Source organism: Mauremys reevesii, linkage group 13 (genome assembly GCF_016161935.1).
Source record: "Mauremys reevesii isolate NIE-2019 linkage group 13, ASM1616193v1, whole genome shotgun sequence".
Taxonomy (NCBI): Eukaryota; Metazoa; Chordata; order Testudines; family Geoemydidae; genus Mauremys; species Mauremys reevesii.
The window spans coordinates 16,098,046-16,114,406 of record NC_052635.1 but is presented as its reverse complement, the minus strand read 5'-3'; the positions used below and the strand labels follow the sequence as shown (position 1 = coordinate 16,114,406).

Genomic DNA, 16,361 nt, shown 5'->3' with positions numbered 1-16,361 from the left:
GAGTCACAATGAGGCCTGAGGACTCACATATGATTGGATTTTGACCCCATTTCCTATCCATTCTCCCTGAAACTTAACATGTAAAGATGTATATCACCGGTATGACATCCCTCAGATCTAGAAACTTGTCCCATAGCTGAGGGCAATTGGAATGTCTGTGCATGCTGCAACCATGGGGGGAGGGAGTGATAGCTCAGTGGTTTGAGCATTGTCCTGCTAAACCCAGAGTTGCAAGTTTAATCCTTCACAGGGCCATTTAGAGGAAGTGGGGTAAAAATCCATCTGGGGATTAGCTCTGCTTTGAGCAGGGGGTTGGACTAGGTTACTGTCTGAGGTCCCTTCCAATTCTATGATCTCTCCTCTTTGGCAGATCAGTAAGAATTCAGACAGTTTTGTGAATGTGTGCCATAGTGTAAATATACAGTAACTCCTCACTTAACATTGTAGTTATGTTCTTGAAAAATGCAACTTTAAGTGAAATGATGTTAAATTAATCCAATTTTCCCATAAGATTTAATGTAAATGTGGGAGGTTAGGTTCCAAGGAAATTTATTTGGGGCAGACAAAAGGCATTATATACTGTATATTACTGTACTGTGGTGGGGAGGTGCCCCGGCTTACCCCTGCAGCTCAGGGCTGGGGGTGCAGGGTCTGGGAGGGATTTAGGGGGTGGGAGGGAGCTCAGGTTGGGGTACAGTGTCTGACAGGGAGATAGGGTGCAGGAGGGAGCTCAGGGTTGGGGTGCGTGAAGAGGCTCAGGGCTGGGGCAGGCAGGAGATGCAGAGCACTTACCTGGGGCAGCTCCTGTTTGGTGCAGGGAGCCGCAATTCTGGGAGCTGCTCCCCACACACATACTCCCACAGGCAGGGCCACCTGGAACGCAGGGGCTTTAGGGGCTGCAGGGCCCTGGGCTAAGGGGGCCCTGGGGCCCTGGCCTGCAGCTCTAAAGCCCCTTTCGGAATGTGGCCCCGCGAGCACGGGCCGGAGGACTCAGGAGGCGCAGGGGCAGCCGCGCAGCCAGCGGCCGGAGAGAAGCGCCACTTTCCCCTTCAAAGTGCCACTTCTCTCTGGCCGGCTTTGAAGGGCAAAGTGGCGCTTCTCTCCGACCGCTAGCTGCGTGGCTGCCTCTGCTCCTCCTGAGTCCTCCAGCCCGTGCTCGCGGGGCCACATTCCGAAAGGGGCTTTAGAGCTGCAGGCCAGGGCCCCAGGGCCCCCTTAGCCCAGGGCCCTGCAGCCCCTAAAGCCCCTGCATTCCAGGTGGCCCTGCCTGCCACGGGGGGGGGGGAGGGGCAGTTTCCCTGCTCGCTTGCTTGCTCCCTCCCTCCCAGAAAGTCCTAAGTGCCACCAAATAGCTGTTTAGCAGCGGAGGAAGCGCTAGGAGGGAGGGCGGAAGGGAGGGGGAGGAGGTGGAGAAGCAGAACTTATGCAATGCTCCCTTGTAAAGTCAGCCAAAGGACGTTATAAGGGAGCATTGCACAACTTTAAATGAGTATGTTCCCTAATGTAGCAGTCACGTAACTTCAAAACAACATTAAGTGGGAGGATGTTAAGTGGGGAGTTACTGTACCCCATTTATGTGCAGAAAATCCTGTCTCCCTCTGGAGCCTGGATCAAGCATATATAGCAGCCTGACACTAATTTACATGTACATGAATTATTCCTTTAAGTCAGTATAGGGGCCTGAGTTTTTGATTTAATATCAAAGAAAGAAAGAAAGAAAGAAAGAAAGAAAGATATTTATCTTGGCCCATGCACATATGTCATAAGTAGTTAGTAAAGGGTTAAAACATAGTACCTGGTAGGCACCTGACCTGAGGACCAATCAGGGAAGAGAATTTGAAACTCCTAGGAGGGAACTTTTTCCCTCTGTTTCTGTGTGTGTTGTTCTTAGCCGTTTGGAGTTACAAGAATCCAGATGTTTTAATCAAGTCTGCTACAAATTTCCATCTTTCTGAACTAATTTCTTCTAGTCAAAATAGTGAGTATTAGAAAGGTACTTTGTGTCCTCATCTAATAATCCTATGTTTGCAATTCTGTGTGTTTGCTATTGATTATTCTTAATTCTGCCTGTATTGTTTGTACTGAGAAGGAGAGAGGATTCTCTCCAGAACTTAGCAAGATTATACCCTATGAGTGTCCAGCTTGGACTCATAGAGATTCTGTATTTTCTTGTTTTTCTTTTAATAAATTCTTTTTATAAAGATTTGATTAAATCCCTCTACTGTGGATACAGGGGGAGGGGCTAAGAAACTCTCTCTCGGTGGTGAGACAGACTTATCTCCGGGCAGAGAGGGGAGGGGGAAGGTTTCTCTCTCTGTGAGTTGATCTGTGTTTCCCCAGGGAACGTCTTTGGAAAGAGGCAGGGGGAAAACAGGGGTGTCCCGGCCCACGTAATTGACCGGGTGGTGGCGGCAAAAAGGGGACCTACCCTAGGATTTTAGGGTGGGGGGATACATGCCGGTCCTCAACTTGAAACCCCCCAGTTTCAAGTGAGGGTAAGACCATGACAACATATATCTTATGTGCTAATTTTTATAAAATTTGCAGATGACACCAACAGAAAAGACAGACATGGACAATTTTGGCAGTACAATTTTAGTTTCCATTCCTAATGACCTGTCAGGAAGCAAATTACTGCTTCCAGGGACCAAGGCAAGAGCAGAGAGGAGGGAACTGTACCTTTCTGAGTCAGAAACCCGTCCCTTGGCTGATCCTGGGGCAGTGTAACAGAGACCCACCACCTCTCTGAAGAAACACTGGAGCAGGAAGCATATATGCCAAGGCATCAATGAGAACTCTTGGCCCACCTATCTATTTAACTTCCCTTCTTCACTAATTTGAGGTCATCAAACTGAAACATTCATATTACAGGAGATGAAGAGTGGGTATTGGCAGATTTACCCCTGATGTCACCAGGGTCCCAGTATGAAGTAACCTGAACTACTGACATGACCATGAATAAAATTTATTCCTAATCTGGTTATTTTATAACATTTTTCTTAACCTAGAGCTTCATTAACACCTAATGTCTTCACATGTAACCTACACAAATATTTTAAATGAGTTCCAACATAAAAGAAAGTATGAAGAGTATGTTTTAGTCCCGTTTTAAGATCACTCGGGACAAAACTAGAGATGACAAATGCTAAATTTCTTAAGGATCTTATTTTAATTATTTTATTCTCATGAACTAATTAAAATATTTATTTGCAAATTCATCCACTCTCAAAGGAGAATAAGCCAAATGCAAGGAGGATGCACAGGTTTCTTCAGACATGAGAGTGGGTCTGAGGGTGCAGTGAATATCTAGGGATATGGCTCGGTGTCCTAATTTTCCTCCAAAATGAGTCAGATGGCTGCAGGTAGGCAACACCCAGACTCTACACTTGGATTCAGGAAGTTCTGATTCCAAGAATCATGCTGTATTCATTTAAAAAACCAAAAATTTACGGAGAACTTTTCTCAAGGCTTCCTTTACCTCCTTGTTTCTCAGGCTGTATATGAGGGGGTTGAGCAATGGGGTCAGGACTCCATAGAAGAAAGAGAACACTTTGTTCAGGTCCCTCAGTGCATCAGACTCTGAGACCAAATACACCATGATGAGAGTCCCGTAGAAAATTGTCACCACAATGAGGTGAGAGGAGCAGGTGGAAAAAGCCTTTTGCCTCCCGGTGCTGGATGGGATTCGCAGGATGGTGGAGATGATATAAACATAGGATACCACCGTCAATAGAAATGGAGGCAGGGTGAATATGGAGGAAGATATGAAACTAGCAACTTCCACCATGTGGGTGTCAATGCAGGAGAGTTTTATTATTGGACGAAAATCACAAAAGAAATGGTCAATTTCATTGGGGCCACAGAATGTTAATTGTGACATCATAAATATAAAGATGGAAACAGACATAAATCCACCTGTCCACAACCCAACTACTAGTTGGAGGCACAACCTGCCATTCATAAGTGCTGCGTAATGCAGAGGTTTGCATATTGCTAAATACCGATCATAGGACATCACAGATAAGAGAAAACATTCTGTGCCTGCCAGAGAACCAAAGACATATAATTGTGCAATGCAGCCAGTAACAGAGATGGTTCTGTCCCCATTCAGGAGACTGGCCAGCAGCCTGGGCAGGATGGTAGAGGTGTAGCAGGTCTCCAAGCAGGACAAGTTCCCCAGGAAGAAATACATGGGGGTGTGAAGGTGCTGATCAACCTTAACTAGCACAATGATGAGGATGTTCCCGGCCACGGTCACAGCATAGATCACTAGAAACACCAGGAAAAGAAGACTATGAAGTTGAGGGAGATCCCCAAATCCCAGGAGGATGAATTCCGTGATGTTCATTTGATTTCTCTCATGTACGTTTGGCATCAATTTCATCTAGGGGAAATAAAATAAATTTGGAATTGAGAATCTAATGTCCATTATAAAACAGTCATATTTTCAATACTGGCTTCTCCCTGCTGGTAGCCATCCCAACAGTTGAGTCAAGAATCCAGAGGGTGTTGGCATTTGGGGTAAAAGTTTCAAAAAAAGGCCAATGTTAATTGATATTGGAAATGTAACTACTGCCCGGTATCTCTATGGTTGAACACATCTCACCTTCAGCTTCCTGAACATGTCTGTATAATACTATAGCCACAATGTCTAAGGTTATCATTGTAGATCAAGGGGAATTAAATTTCATTCCATTGGCTTCATACAGAAACCCCAGAATAGTCCTGTTGCTGGGCTGATACTTCATTTACACATATTTGTACTACAGAGTCCATCTTGCCCTGAGATACCGTGTGAAAGAACCTAGGATGGATAGTTAGATTAAGGAGGTCTGCCAATGCTTCCTTTGCTACGGTTTCTGTGACAGTTTGGGAAACTTGTCTTTGTCCATTTTATCATTCCATTTAGTTTTGTAAATGTAATTTCTAACTGGAACCATCATCCTGGATGGGATTAACTCTTCTGTAGAAGGAAACATGGAATAGGTCATGGGGAAGTCATGCCTCGGTAGCAGTGACAATGGTATCAAGGGCCATCAACACTGAATGTCTCGCGTCTGGTGTAACAGTGGGAGTGTTGAGAGATCCATGTCTCGGAACATTGGCCAGATATTGCTCATATCCAAGTGCATCAACAACACATGGGATTTAGATGTTCGATCCAGTCATAACAATCTGGTGTCTGTTTCGAGAAAGTAATTGATCCACGATGTTATGTCTCAAGCTAGGTTTTCTCCTTGACCAATATTTGAAATTGGCCCAACAAATAAACCCATAGGGGATTAATTAATCTAAAGTGGTGACTTTTTTGTCTGTTAATTTGTTTGTTTGTTGTGTGCTTGCTGCTTCACTGACATTATAATGTGGTCTAGGGTTTTGTTGGTTTTTTTTGCTGGGGGGGGCGTCTGTGTGCTCAGCCTAGGTGCCTGCTAGACTTCCTAATGAAGCTTTGATCCCTACACTCTTCAGCTCCCACTAACCCTTAACCAGGGGGTGAAGCTATTCAGGGAGAACAGAGATTTAAAAAGCCAGCTCCTAAGTGATCAGAGGAGCTAGTGACCAGGAGCAGCAAAGAGGGGAGGTTTGCAAGGGAATTTAGAGAGGGAGTGGGAGAGCTAGATACATAAGAACATAAGAATGGCCATACTAGGTGAGACCAAAGGTCCATCCAGCCCAGTATCCTATCTACCGACAGTGACCAATGCCAGGTGACCCAGAGGGAGTGAACATAACAGGTAATGATCAAGTGATCTCTCTCCTACCATCCATCTCCACCCTCTGACAAACAGAGGCTAGGGAAACTCTTCCTTATCCATCCTGGCTAATAAACATTAATGGAGATAACCTTCATGAATTTATCTAGTTCTCTTTTAAACCCTGTAATAGTCCTAGCCTTCATAACCTCCTCAGTCAAGGAGTTCCACAGGCTGACTGTGCACTGTGTGAAGAAGAACTTCCTTTTAATTGTTTTAAACCTGCTGCCCATTAATTTCATTGGTGGCCCCAAGTTCTTATATTATGGGAACAAGTAAATAACTTTTCTTTATTTACTTTCTCCACACCACTCGTGATTTTATATACCCCTATCATATCTCCCCTTAGTCTCCTCTTTTTCAAGCTGAAAAGTCCTAGCCTCTTTAATATCTCCTCAGATGGGACCCATTCCAAACCCCTAATCATTTCAGTTGCTCTTTTCTGAACTTTTTCTAATGCCAGTATATCTTTTTTGAGATGAGGAGACCACAAGTGTACGCAGTATTCAAGATGTGAGCATACCATGGATTTATATAAGGGCAATACGATATTCTCCATCTTATTCTCTATCCCTTTTTTAATTATTCCTAAGATCTTGTTTGCTTTTTTGACTGCTGCTGCACACCTGATAAGCATTCTCTAAACTTAGGGCAATATACCCTCCCCCATTCCTTCCACCCCCCAAAACACAGAGAAACAATACCCAACAAAAAAGCTGCAGAAGAAAAAATAATGCAAGCAGAAGTCCAGCAGCAGAGTGGGGGCTATCCAGTTCATTGCACTGACTGCAGCATATACCATTACCTGCCTTGTGAGCAGATGGGGTATATGTCAATTCAGTGCAAGGAGCTTACGACCCTCAGAGACCGAGTATGGGTTCTGGAGACCAGAGTGGCTGAACTGCAGGAGGTAAGGGAGATAGAGAGGTACATAGATAAGACTTTCTGGGGCACAGCAAAGCAGTTCCACTCCCAGTCTGACAGCTTCTGTGCTGTTGAGGAGGATGAAAGTCATGGGGAAGGAGAACACCAAAGTGGAGCAGAGAGAAACTATCCCATAGTTGGAACCCTTCTTCCATATGTTGTCATGCCATCCTCTTGCACTGATGATACCTGTCCTAGGGAGGGATACACACTCACTAAGAAGAGCCAGGAGCATTCAACCATTCGAAATATAGATAGTTCGGTTTGTGATGATTGGGTGAACCACATGCTGAATTGCCCGCCAGGTGCGAAGGTTGCAGATCTCTCAACACACCCAGACAGGTTTATATGCATTGCTGGGGAGGAGCCAGTGGTACCACATCGGTGCCAATGACAAAGGAAAAGGTAGAAGAGAGTTACTCCGGACCAAATTGAGGCAGATAATTTAAGAGATTAAAGTCTAGGACCTTCATGGTAGCATTCTCTGAAATGTTTCCATTTCCTCCTGCAGGGCCAGTTAGACACGCAGAAATTCAGGGTCTCAATGAGTGGATGAGATGATAGTATAAAGAGGAGTGGTTTAGATTTATTAGGAACTGGGGAGCTCTTTGGGGAAGAAGGAGACTATAGAGGAAGGATGGTATCCACCTAAATCAAAATGGCACCATATTGCTTGCATGTAAAGTTAAAAATGTTGTAAAGGAGTTTTTAAACTAAAGGCTTGGGAAAATAATCAGGTGCATTACAGAAACTTGATGGAATTGTATAGTATAGGAATGGCACAGTAGATCATGCAATTGGGGGAATGGCACTATCTGTGAAAGAAAGTGTAGTAGAGTGAAATGTAGTCAAAAATCTTAAATGAATCAAACTGTACCCTAGAATCTCTATGGATAGAAATTCCATGCTTGAATAATAAGAGTATAACAGTAGGGATGTACTAATGACAGCCTAACCAAGATGGTGAATGTGAAATGTTCAGGGAGATTAGAGAAGCTAATCTCAATAATAATGGGGGAACTGCACAAAAATGAGGATGCTGGTTCAAAGTAAATTAACTGTCTCCAAAGTGAAATGCCTTTAAGCTGCATGGAAACTTTTTCAAAACACCATAATAGAGGCTTGAATTAAATACATACTCCAAATTAAAAAAAAAACATAGTAAGAGGATCACAAAATGTGCCATCATTGCTAAACAATAAAGTAAAAGAAGCAATAGAGGCAAAGGTAATTTGTTGGGGAAGACTCAATATGTTTTTTATTGTAAAGGGAAATCATGCCTCACCAATCTACTCCAGTTCTTTGAGGCGGTCAATAAGCATGTGGACAAGGGGGATCCAGTGGATATAGTGAACTTAGATTTTTAGAAAGCCTTTGACAAGCTCCCTCATGAAAGGATCTTAACCAAAATAAGCTGTCAGGGGATGAGAGGGGAGGTCTTCTCATGTATCAGAAACTGGTTAAAAGATAGGAAACAAAGGGTAGGAATAAATGGTCAGTTTTCAGAATGGAGAGAGGTAAATAGTGATGTTCCCCAGCAGTGTGCACTGGCACCAGTACTATTCAACATATTCATAAATGATCTAGAAAAAGGGGTAAACAGTGAGGTGGCAACATTTGCGAACGATACAAAATGACTCAAGATAGTCAAATACAAAGCAGACTGTGAAGAGCAAAAGGATCTTCAAAACTGGGTAACTGGGCAACAAAATGGGAGACGAAATTCAATATTGATAAATGCAAAATAATGCACATTGGAAAACATAATCCCAACTATACATATAAAATGATGGGGTCTAAATTACTCAAAAACGATATCTTGGACTCACTGTGGATAGTTCTCTGAAAATATCCACTCAATGTGCAGTGCCAATCAAAAATGCTAACAAAATCTTGGGAATAATTAAGAAAGGGATGGATAATAAGACAGAAAATATCATATAGCCTCTATATAAATCCATTGTACCCCCATATCTTGAATATGCATGCAGATGTGGTCGCCGAAGCTCAAAAAAGATACATTGGAATTGGAAAAGGTTCAGAAAAGGGCAACAAAAATGATTAGGGGTATGGAACGGCTGCAGTATGAGGAGAGATTAATAAGACTGGAACGTTTCAGCTTGGAAAAGAGACAACTAAGGTGGGATATGGGATATGATAGAGGTCTATAAAATCATGAGTGGTGTGGAGAAAGTAAATAAGGAAGTGTAATTTACTCCTTCTCATAATAACACCAAATGAAATTAATAGGAACCAGATTTAAAACAATTGAAAGGAAGTATTTTTTCACACAATGCACAGTCAACCTGTGGAACTCTTTGCCAGATGATATTGTGAAGGCCAAGACTACAACAGGGTTCAAAGTAAAACTAGATAAGTTCATGGAGGATAGGTGCATCAATGGCTATTAGCCAGGATGGGCAGGGATGATGTCCCTAACCTTTGTTTGCCAGAAGTTGGGAATGGGCAGCAGGTAAGGATCTCTTGATGATTACCTGTTCTGTTCAGTCCCGCTGGTGCATCTGGAACTGGCAGAAGACAGGATATTGGACTATATGAACCTTTTGTCTGACCCAGTATGGCTGTTCTTATGTGCTTATGCTCTATAAAAACTGGAAGTTAAATTCTACTGGGAAAAAGAGAAAGGAGCATAAACTCAAGTGTGCAAGTGTAATTAGGCTGGTCAAAAAAGAATTTGAAGAGCAACTAGCCAAAAACTAAAAAAAAAAAAAATAGCAGCAAAATTGTTTCTAAGTACATCAGAAGCATGATGTCTGCTAAACAATTAGTGGAATAACTGGACAATCAAGTGCTCAAAGAGCACTCAAGGAAGATAAGGCCATTGTGGATAAACTAAATTAATTCCTTTCTTCAGTCTTCATGGTAGAGTATGTGGAGGATATTTCCACACCTGAGACATTATTTTTAGGTGACAAATCTGAGGAACTGTCCCAGATTGAGATGTAACTTGAGGTTTTGGAACAAAGTGATAAATTAAGCAATAATAAGTCATCATAACCGAATGGTATTCACCCAAGAGGTTGAAAGGAACTCCATTGTGAAATTGCAGAACTATTAAGTGTGGTATCATTTAAATCAGCTTCTGCAACAGATGACTGGAGGATAGCTAATATGACATACATACTTTTAAAAAGGCTCCAGAAGAGATCCTGGTAATTACAGGCTGGTAAACCAAACTTCAGTATCAGGCAAATCGGTTGAAATTATGGTAAAGAACAGAATGATCAGACACATAGATGAACATGATTTATTGGAGGAATGTCAGTATGCCTTTTTAAAGGGAAATCATGCCTCAACAATTGTCAAGGTTCCTCCCTCACTCTGAACTTTAGGGTACAGATGTGGGGACCTGCATGGACACTTCTAAGCTTAATTACTAGCTTAGATCTGGTAACACTGCCACCATCCAGAAATTTCAGTGTCTGGATCACTTTCTGTCCCCCCAAAACCTTCCCCTCCCTGGGCAGCCTTGAGAGGCTTTTTCACCAAGTTCCTGGTGAACACCGATCCAACCCCTTGGATCTTAACACAAGGAGAATTTAACCATCCCCCCTCCCTTCCCCCACCAATTCCTGATGAGTCCAGATCCAATCCCCTTGGATCTTAACACAAGGAAAAAAATCAATCAGCTTCTTAAAAAGAAAGCTTTTTATTAAAGAAAGAACGGTAAAAATTATCTTTGGGAGAGATTAGCATACCAGCTACTCTCACAGACAAAAGATTTAAAACACAGAGGATGTTCCTCTGGGCAAAAACTTAGTACACCAATGAAAATACCCCAATACCCAATTTGATTATACCTCTAAATTGCACAAGACAGGTTACAAAGAAATAAACATAAACCTATTTATTCCTTTCTAAACTTACTACTCTGGTAAGAGGCTGGTTCCTTGATCTTTTTCACTGTGGCTGAAACTGAGACTCTCAACAAAGGAAAACTTCCCTCCTTCCTTTTGAAACATCTTGTTCCTCCATTGGTTCCTCTGGTCAGGTGTCAGCTAGGGTAGGTGAACTTTTAAACCCTTTACAGGTAAAAGAGGCATTAACCCTTAACTATCTGTTTATGACAACAATCTATTAGATTTATTAGAATTCTTTGAGGAGGTCAACAAGCATGTGGAGAAAGGAGATACAGTAGATATACTGTACTTAGACTTTCAGAAAGACTTTGAAAAGTTCCGTAACCAATGTAAGTGGTCATGGGATAAGAGAGAAGTTCCTCTTAAGGATCAGGAAGAGACTCTGAGACATAAGCTGTTGTATGAGAGACCTGCTTACAAAATCTGGCAAAAACAAGGCTAATATTGCAAAAGCACACATTCCTAAAAAGTGCTAAGTACAGAGTACTCACGCCAATTAGTGCTCATCCCCTATTCATGAACCCAGCACCTTAAAAAATCAAGCCTACAGCTAGAACCCAATATTTCAGAATTCAAACAAAGACATTGGAATAGTTACACACACACAAAGAGGCACACAACCCAATGCACACAGTTATAGAGGTATGCATGCCCTAGTCAGGAGAATCTAGTAATTTTCCAGTGGGTGCAGGAGCATGACTCACATACAGTGGGAACATGAAATGCAGAACCTGAGGCCACCCAGAAGATAATTAGCCCATTTTAGAATTTTGATTGAATGCAGAATGCAGAAGCTGAGGATTGTGAAAGGCTGAAAGTCATTTCAATGGGACATATTCATCGAATTGCCATAGAGAGAAATTTTCAGTGGACAAAATGGGGCAAATAGGTTGAAATTCTAACCTTTCTCTGTGTCTGACTTGGTTACAGTCCATACAGAGAAGATTCCAGTATTGTGACTGTGTTTCATTCTGAATCATATTAAGCCTGAAAATCAAAATGGAGCTGCACAAAAGATGGACACATGGACAAATAGATAAGGATGACTAGAGAAGTATACAACAGGGATGTAGGGGCACAATCTAAAGGCTAAGGTACAAGATGACTTGCACATAGCAAGAGACATAAAAGACAATAAGAAGAGGAATTATAAGTACATTAGCAGCAAAGAAGAAAAAAATGAAAGAGCAGGTCAGCTACGTAGTAGGGGACGTGAGCTTATAACGAATGACATCAAGAAGGCTGACAAATCTGCACAACCACCTTCCCAATAAAACAACTTTCTCACACAATAACCCGAAACACACATAGCCTCTCACTGCAGCACACACCCACACAAATCAACCCAAATCTGCCAGCATAACAGAACCCTCACAGAAATCATCACAACCACTCACACTGCAACTCAACCAGAATACAAGATAAATGTAATCACACATAGCCCACTACCAAAACGCAAATCCCTTCTTTACCACACACAAAAATCAACACAAATGTTCCAATACAACACACTCTGCACATAAATCAATACAAACAAATACACAGCTTCACCAGCACACATCAAACCCCAAACATCACTCTGAACACCAGACTGCCTATTGAGTCTGTATCACATGATGCAAAGAGTTACAAGAATGGTTCAGAACTCTTTCTCTTCAGCATATCTTCAGGTTCCATTATCAGTGGGATTCATGGTCTGTTGCTGGCCAGTTTTTAAGTTCTCATCCATTTGGGGGTTCTTTAACACACATGTGTTTCCAAATTACTCTGGTGTGACAGCACAGGCTTCCAGCTACTAGCGAATGAATAAGCCAACTGCCTGCAGGGATAGAAGCCTGCCACAGTGACCTGGCTGAGCGGGCAGCCAAAGAGTAGGTAACATTTGGAAGAAGAAGGTCCTCAGACAAATTTGGAAGAAATAGCTCTAACTTTTAAAAGCCTTTGATTAATCACTAATGGATAAAAACTGAGCTATCACCATCCTTTCCCCTCTGTGCCAGCCTACCTCCCTCTTTTTGCCTCCCATCAAATCCTTTAACTTTCTGTTCTTTTTTGTCTTCTTTCTATTTTCCCAACAGTTTCATTTTCTGTGGGAAATCAATTAAATATAAATAAATCAAGAAATATAAATAAATGTGCTCACTTAAAAGTTCATTACAATGACTGGGTTAACATGGAAAATAAATGAAGATTTAAGCATTTTAAGGAGTTAATTGGGAAACAATTCCTCTCTCACTCACCCCAGTATAAATCAGGAATAGCTGCACTGAAGCCGAGAGAGATGCACTGCTTGAAAACTGGGGTAAGTGAGAGGAGAATTACACCAAAAGAAAGGTGCCTTCTTCTTCTTCTTCTTCTTCTTCTTCTTCTTCTATTGCTTAACGTCCCTCTATAAAGTCCTACCTAATGAACCTGCACAGACACAGATTGTCAATTTTACAGCACCATTCCCCATGTGCTGCTTTACAATCACAGTTATATGCTTTGGTGCCCATATGGAAATTGTTCCCAAAGAGAATCTACTGTGGCATTGCCAGGCAACTGGAGCCGCCTTGGTAACAAACAGAGAAGAGGTCAGCCTTCTGGAACAACACAAGGTTTTCTCCTACATCTGATAGAGGGATGGGTTTAGAATGGACAGTTTCAATCTGTGGGGGCTGGAAATGCTGAGACCGAGCTGACTGGTCATCAGCTAAAGCAGCAGAGAGGCCCGGTACGATTGTGGTTCCCAAGGCATTGCTTTGCAGTGACTGAGCTGTAGAGTGGTGCCATGTGCTGTTATGTGGTGAGGACATGCCGATGCATCATCAGAATGAGGAGAGATTAATCAGACTGGAACTTTAGGCTTGGAAAAGAGATAACTAAGGGGGATATGATAGAGGTTTATAAAATCATGAGTGATGTGGAGAAAGTAGACAAGAAAGTGTTATTTACTCCCTCACATAACACAAGAACAAGGGGTCACCAAATGAAACTAATAGGCAGCAGCTTTAAAACAAAGAAAAGGAAGTATTTTTTTCAATCTGTGGAACTCCTTGCCTGGGGATGTTATGAAGGCCAAGACTATAACAGAGTTAAAAAAGAACTAGATAAGTTCATGAAGGATACGTCCATCAATGGCTATTAGCCAGGATGGACAGAGATGGTGTCCGTAGCCTCCCTTTGACAGAAGCTGGGAATGGGTAACAGGGTGTGGATCACTTGATGATCACCTGTTCTGTTCATTCCCTCTGGGGCACCTGGCATTGGCCACTTTCAGAAAACAAGATCCTGGGCTAGATGGATATTTGGTCTGACCCAGTGTGGCCGTTCTTATGTTCTCATGGTAATATTTTTTCAATATCCCAGAGTTACTAAATCTCTTCTGCTCTGATACACATGATTTGTATGATTCCCTTGGGGCTTTTCTCTGATTCATCACCTTCTTTTTAATATTTGTGTTCTACATTTGCTGCTCAGAGTTCCTTCTATGTAAGGACAATATAAACCTTTTGCCATTTGCCCATCACATACGGTCATAATTTGTATGTTCCTTGGCATTGTTATATCACATGATACCCAAGTTCAGAGTAGTCTCCAAGCAATGATCTGTTATGTATATTTCTGTTTTTTTTAAAATATTATATAAAATTCAAAACAAAATGAATCAAAAGACATAGTTGAAACAAAATGTTCTGCCATAATCAAGACAAAACAAGAGAGTCAAAAAGATTCCTCAAAAGTGTTTTTGAGATTGACACTTTCCAACAAACATTTGTGTTTCGATAGACCTGCATTTCCGGATGGAAAACTGTTCCAGCCAAAGGATTTTTTTAAACCATTTCCGGTGAAGCTACATGCCTTATTGCCATGAGGAAGGTCACGTTTAAATCATCATCCTATTCTTCACTCCCTCCCAGCCCTACTTTCATGCTAAGCACTTATGCGTAAAGAAGTGGGCCTGCATGAGGTCTGAGATGCCCTGTGCACTGGCCTAACCAGACACCATGGGCAAGCATAGGACATGGACTGCATATCTACAATGCCTGGATAGGGAAATAATACGAACGTACTGTCAGTGGGTAGGAACCACAGGCACCATTCCAACATGACCATGGTTGGAAGTCAGGAGTCCCTGGCTTCCCATTCTACTCTGTGTCTCTGTTTTCACATTAATTTTATGAAATTTTAGAAGCACACAGCATAATGAAGTTAAGCGTTGCGTCTGGTCCTCCACTTCTGAATTGTGCAGGGTTCCAGGGAATTAATCCTCTAAAGCCCTTAAAGAATGGACATGTATAGATCTCTTCCTCAAAGCTATACCCCTTTGCTGCAAGTGAAGACCACAATTAGCTATACACAGCTCATCTGAAGACAGCAACAGAGGGTTAGAGCAATAGATAATGCTGAACAATCTATTTCCCTTATTGACCAGCAGAACTTTGAAGTTGGGTTAGGAAACACATTATAAATCAGGGGTAAGCTACAAACTCCATCTCAGTTAGATTAATTACGTAATCACATTTTATTTTATTTTACTTTTAAAATAAATTAAATTAAATTAAACACTGTACATCTCAAAGATAGCAATAACTCCTTCCTACTTCAAAAGTGATTTAACTCTTACCTCCTGATGCTAACTTTAAAGAAGGAAGATAGAGTATGCCAGTAGAGAGGGTCTAATCTGGGAGCATTCCAGTGGAGAGGTACTAGAATGTTTTGTAACCAATAGAGCTCATTCAAAAAATTTTGATGCAACGGTTTCCTATTGGAATATTATGTTTTTTTGAAATCTCAGTGTTTCATAGGTATGTGTCTAGATTTTTGAAGGGAAAATTTTGACATGATTTGAAATCAAAATGGAGTATTTTATTCAACTTTCTCATGCTATTTCATTCTAAATTGATTATTATATTTAATGAGACCCAGGTCTGCCTCTGCATCATCTCAGGACCTTCTGGCTGCTGTGTTCTATTGAGCGGTGACTCCAATGCTGAATCCTGGTATAACCTGAGAAACAAAAAGCATCTGTGAAGAAAACTATAAGCAAAACATTTCAATTAGTCTCTCAGCCTGGCCTTAGCACATGTCTCTTTCTCTCTCTGGAGGTACGTTGACACTGCACATTTCTTTCAGCAGTGTGTAGAGTAGATACATGTCTCACTCCCCAGCATGGGTATAAATAGCAGCGTAGATGGTGAGGCACTACATGGTCCTCTACTCACCCAAGCAGTGCCTCTCTCATCTGCATGGCTTCTTTTAGCCAGGTTGTGTCCCACTGCCTCCCTGCTGCCAGAGTCTTTCACTGCTGCTGAGCCTTTCACTGGCATGTGTACACACCACAGTGTGGAAACAGACTTGTTTTTCACTGTGGCGTGTAGTTACACATACCCTACATGCCACTGCGAGTGGTCTGCAGTGTAGACGTAGCCAATGCGTGAATTCCTAACCACAATAAAGGTGTTATCTTGAAGATGTCTCTCTGACTTTAACTGGGTCGAGGGCCGGCTCCATGCACCAGCTAAAGATGCCAATACTAAGGGGAGGCCCTCCGGCCGCTTTTGGGGCAGCAGGTGCGGGTCTTTGGCAGCAATTCGGAGGCGGGTCCCTTACTCCCTCTCGGAGCAAAGGACCAGCCACCAAATTGCCGCTGAAGAGTGGAGCGATGTGATCGCGCTGCCGCGGCTTTTTTTTTTTTGCCCCACTTGGGGCAGCAGAAAACCTGGAGCCGGCCCTGACTGGGTCCTGCACATCTTAACTTTAAAAATAGAGGTTGGCATTCACAAAGGGATAAATTGGCTAAACCCTACTGAAATCCAAGGGA

General features: G+C 42.2%; 1 protein-coding gene across 2 annotated transcripts; it reads right to left on the bottom strand.

The window, feature by feature from the left end:
- Window positions 1-3,430: 3,430 nt before the first annotated feature.
- On the bottom strand, window positions 3,431-15,261 carry LOC120380343 (olfactory receptor 1020-like). 2 transcript variants are annotated; one of them, XM_039497980.1, is made up of 2 exons: window positions 15,165-15,261; window positions 3,431-4,384 (listed from the first exon to the last, which is right to left on the bottom strand). In XM_039497980.1, the coding sequence occupies exon 2, from the start codon at window positions 4,382-4,384 to the stop codon at window positions 3,431-3,433; it is 954 nt and encodes a 317-aa protein (XP_039353914.1). In that variant the 5' UTR covers window positions 15,165-15,261. The 2 variants fall into 2 exon arrangements, with proteins under 2 accessions (XP_039353914.1, XP_039353913.1); XM_039497979.1 differs by lacking the exon at window positions 15,165-15,261 and adding an exon at window positions 12,799-13,038.
- Between the last annotated feature and the right edge of the window lie 1,100 nt (window positions 15,262-16,361).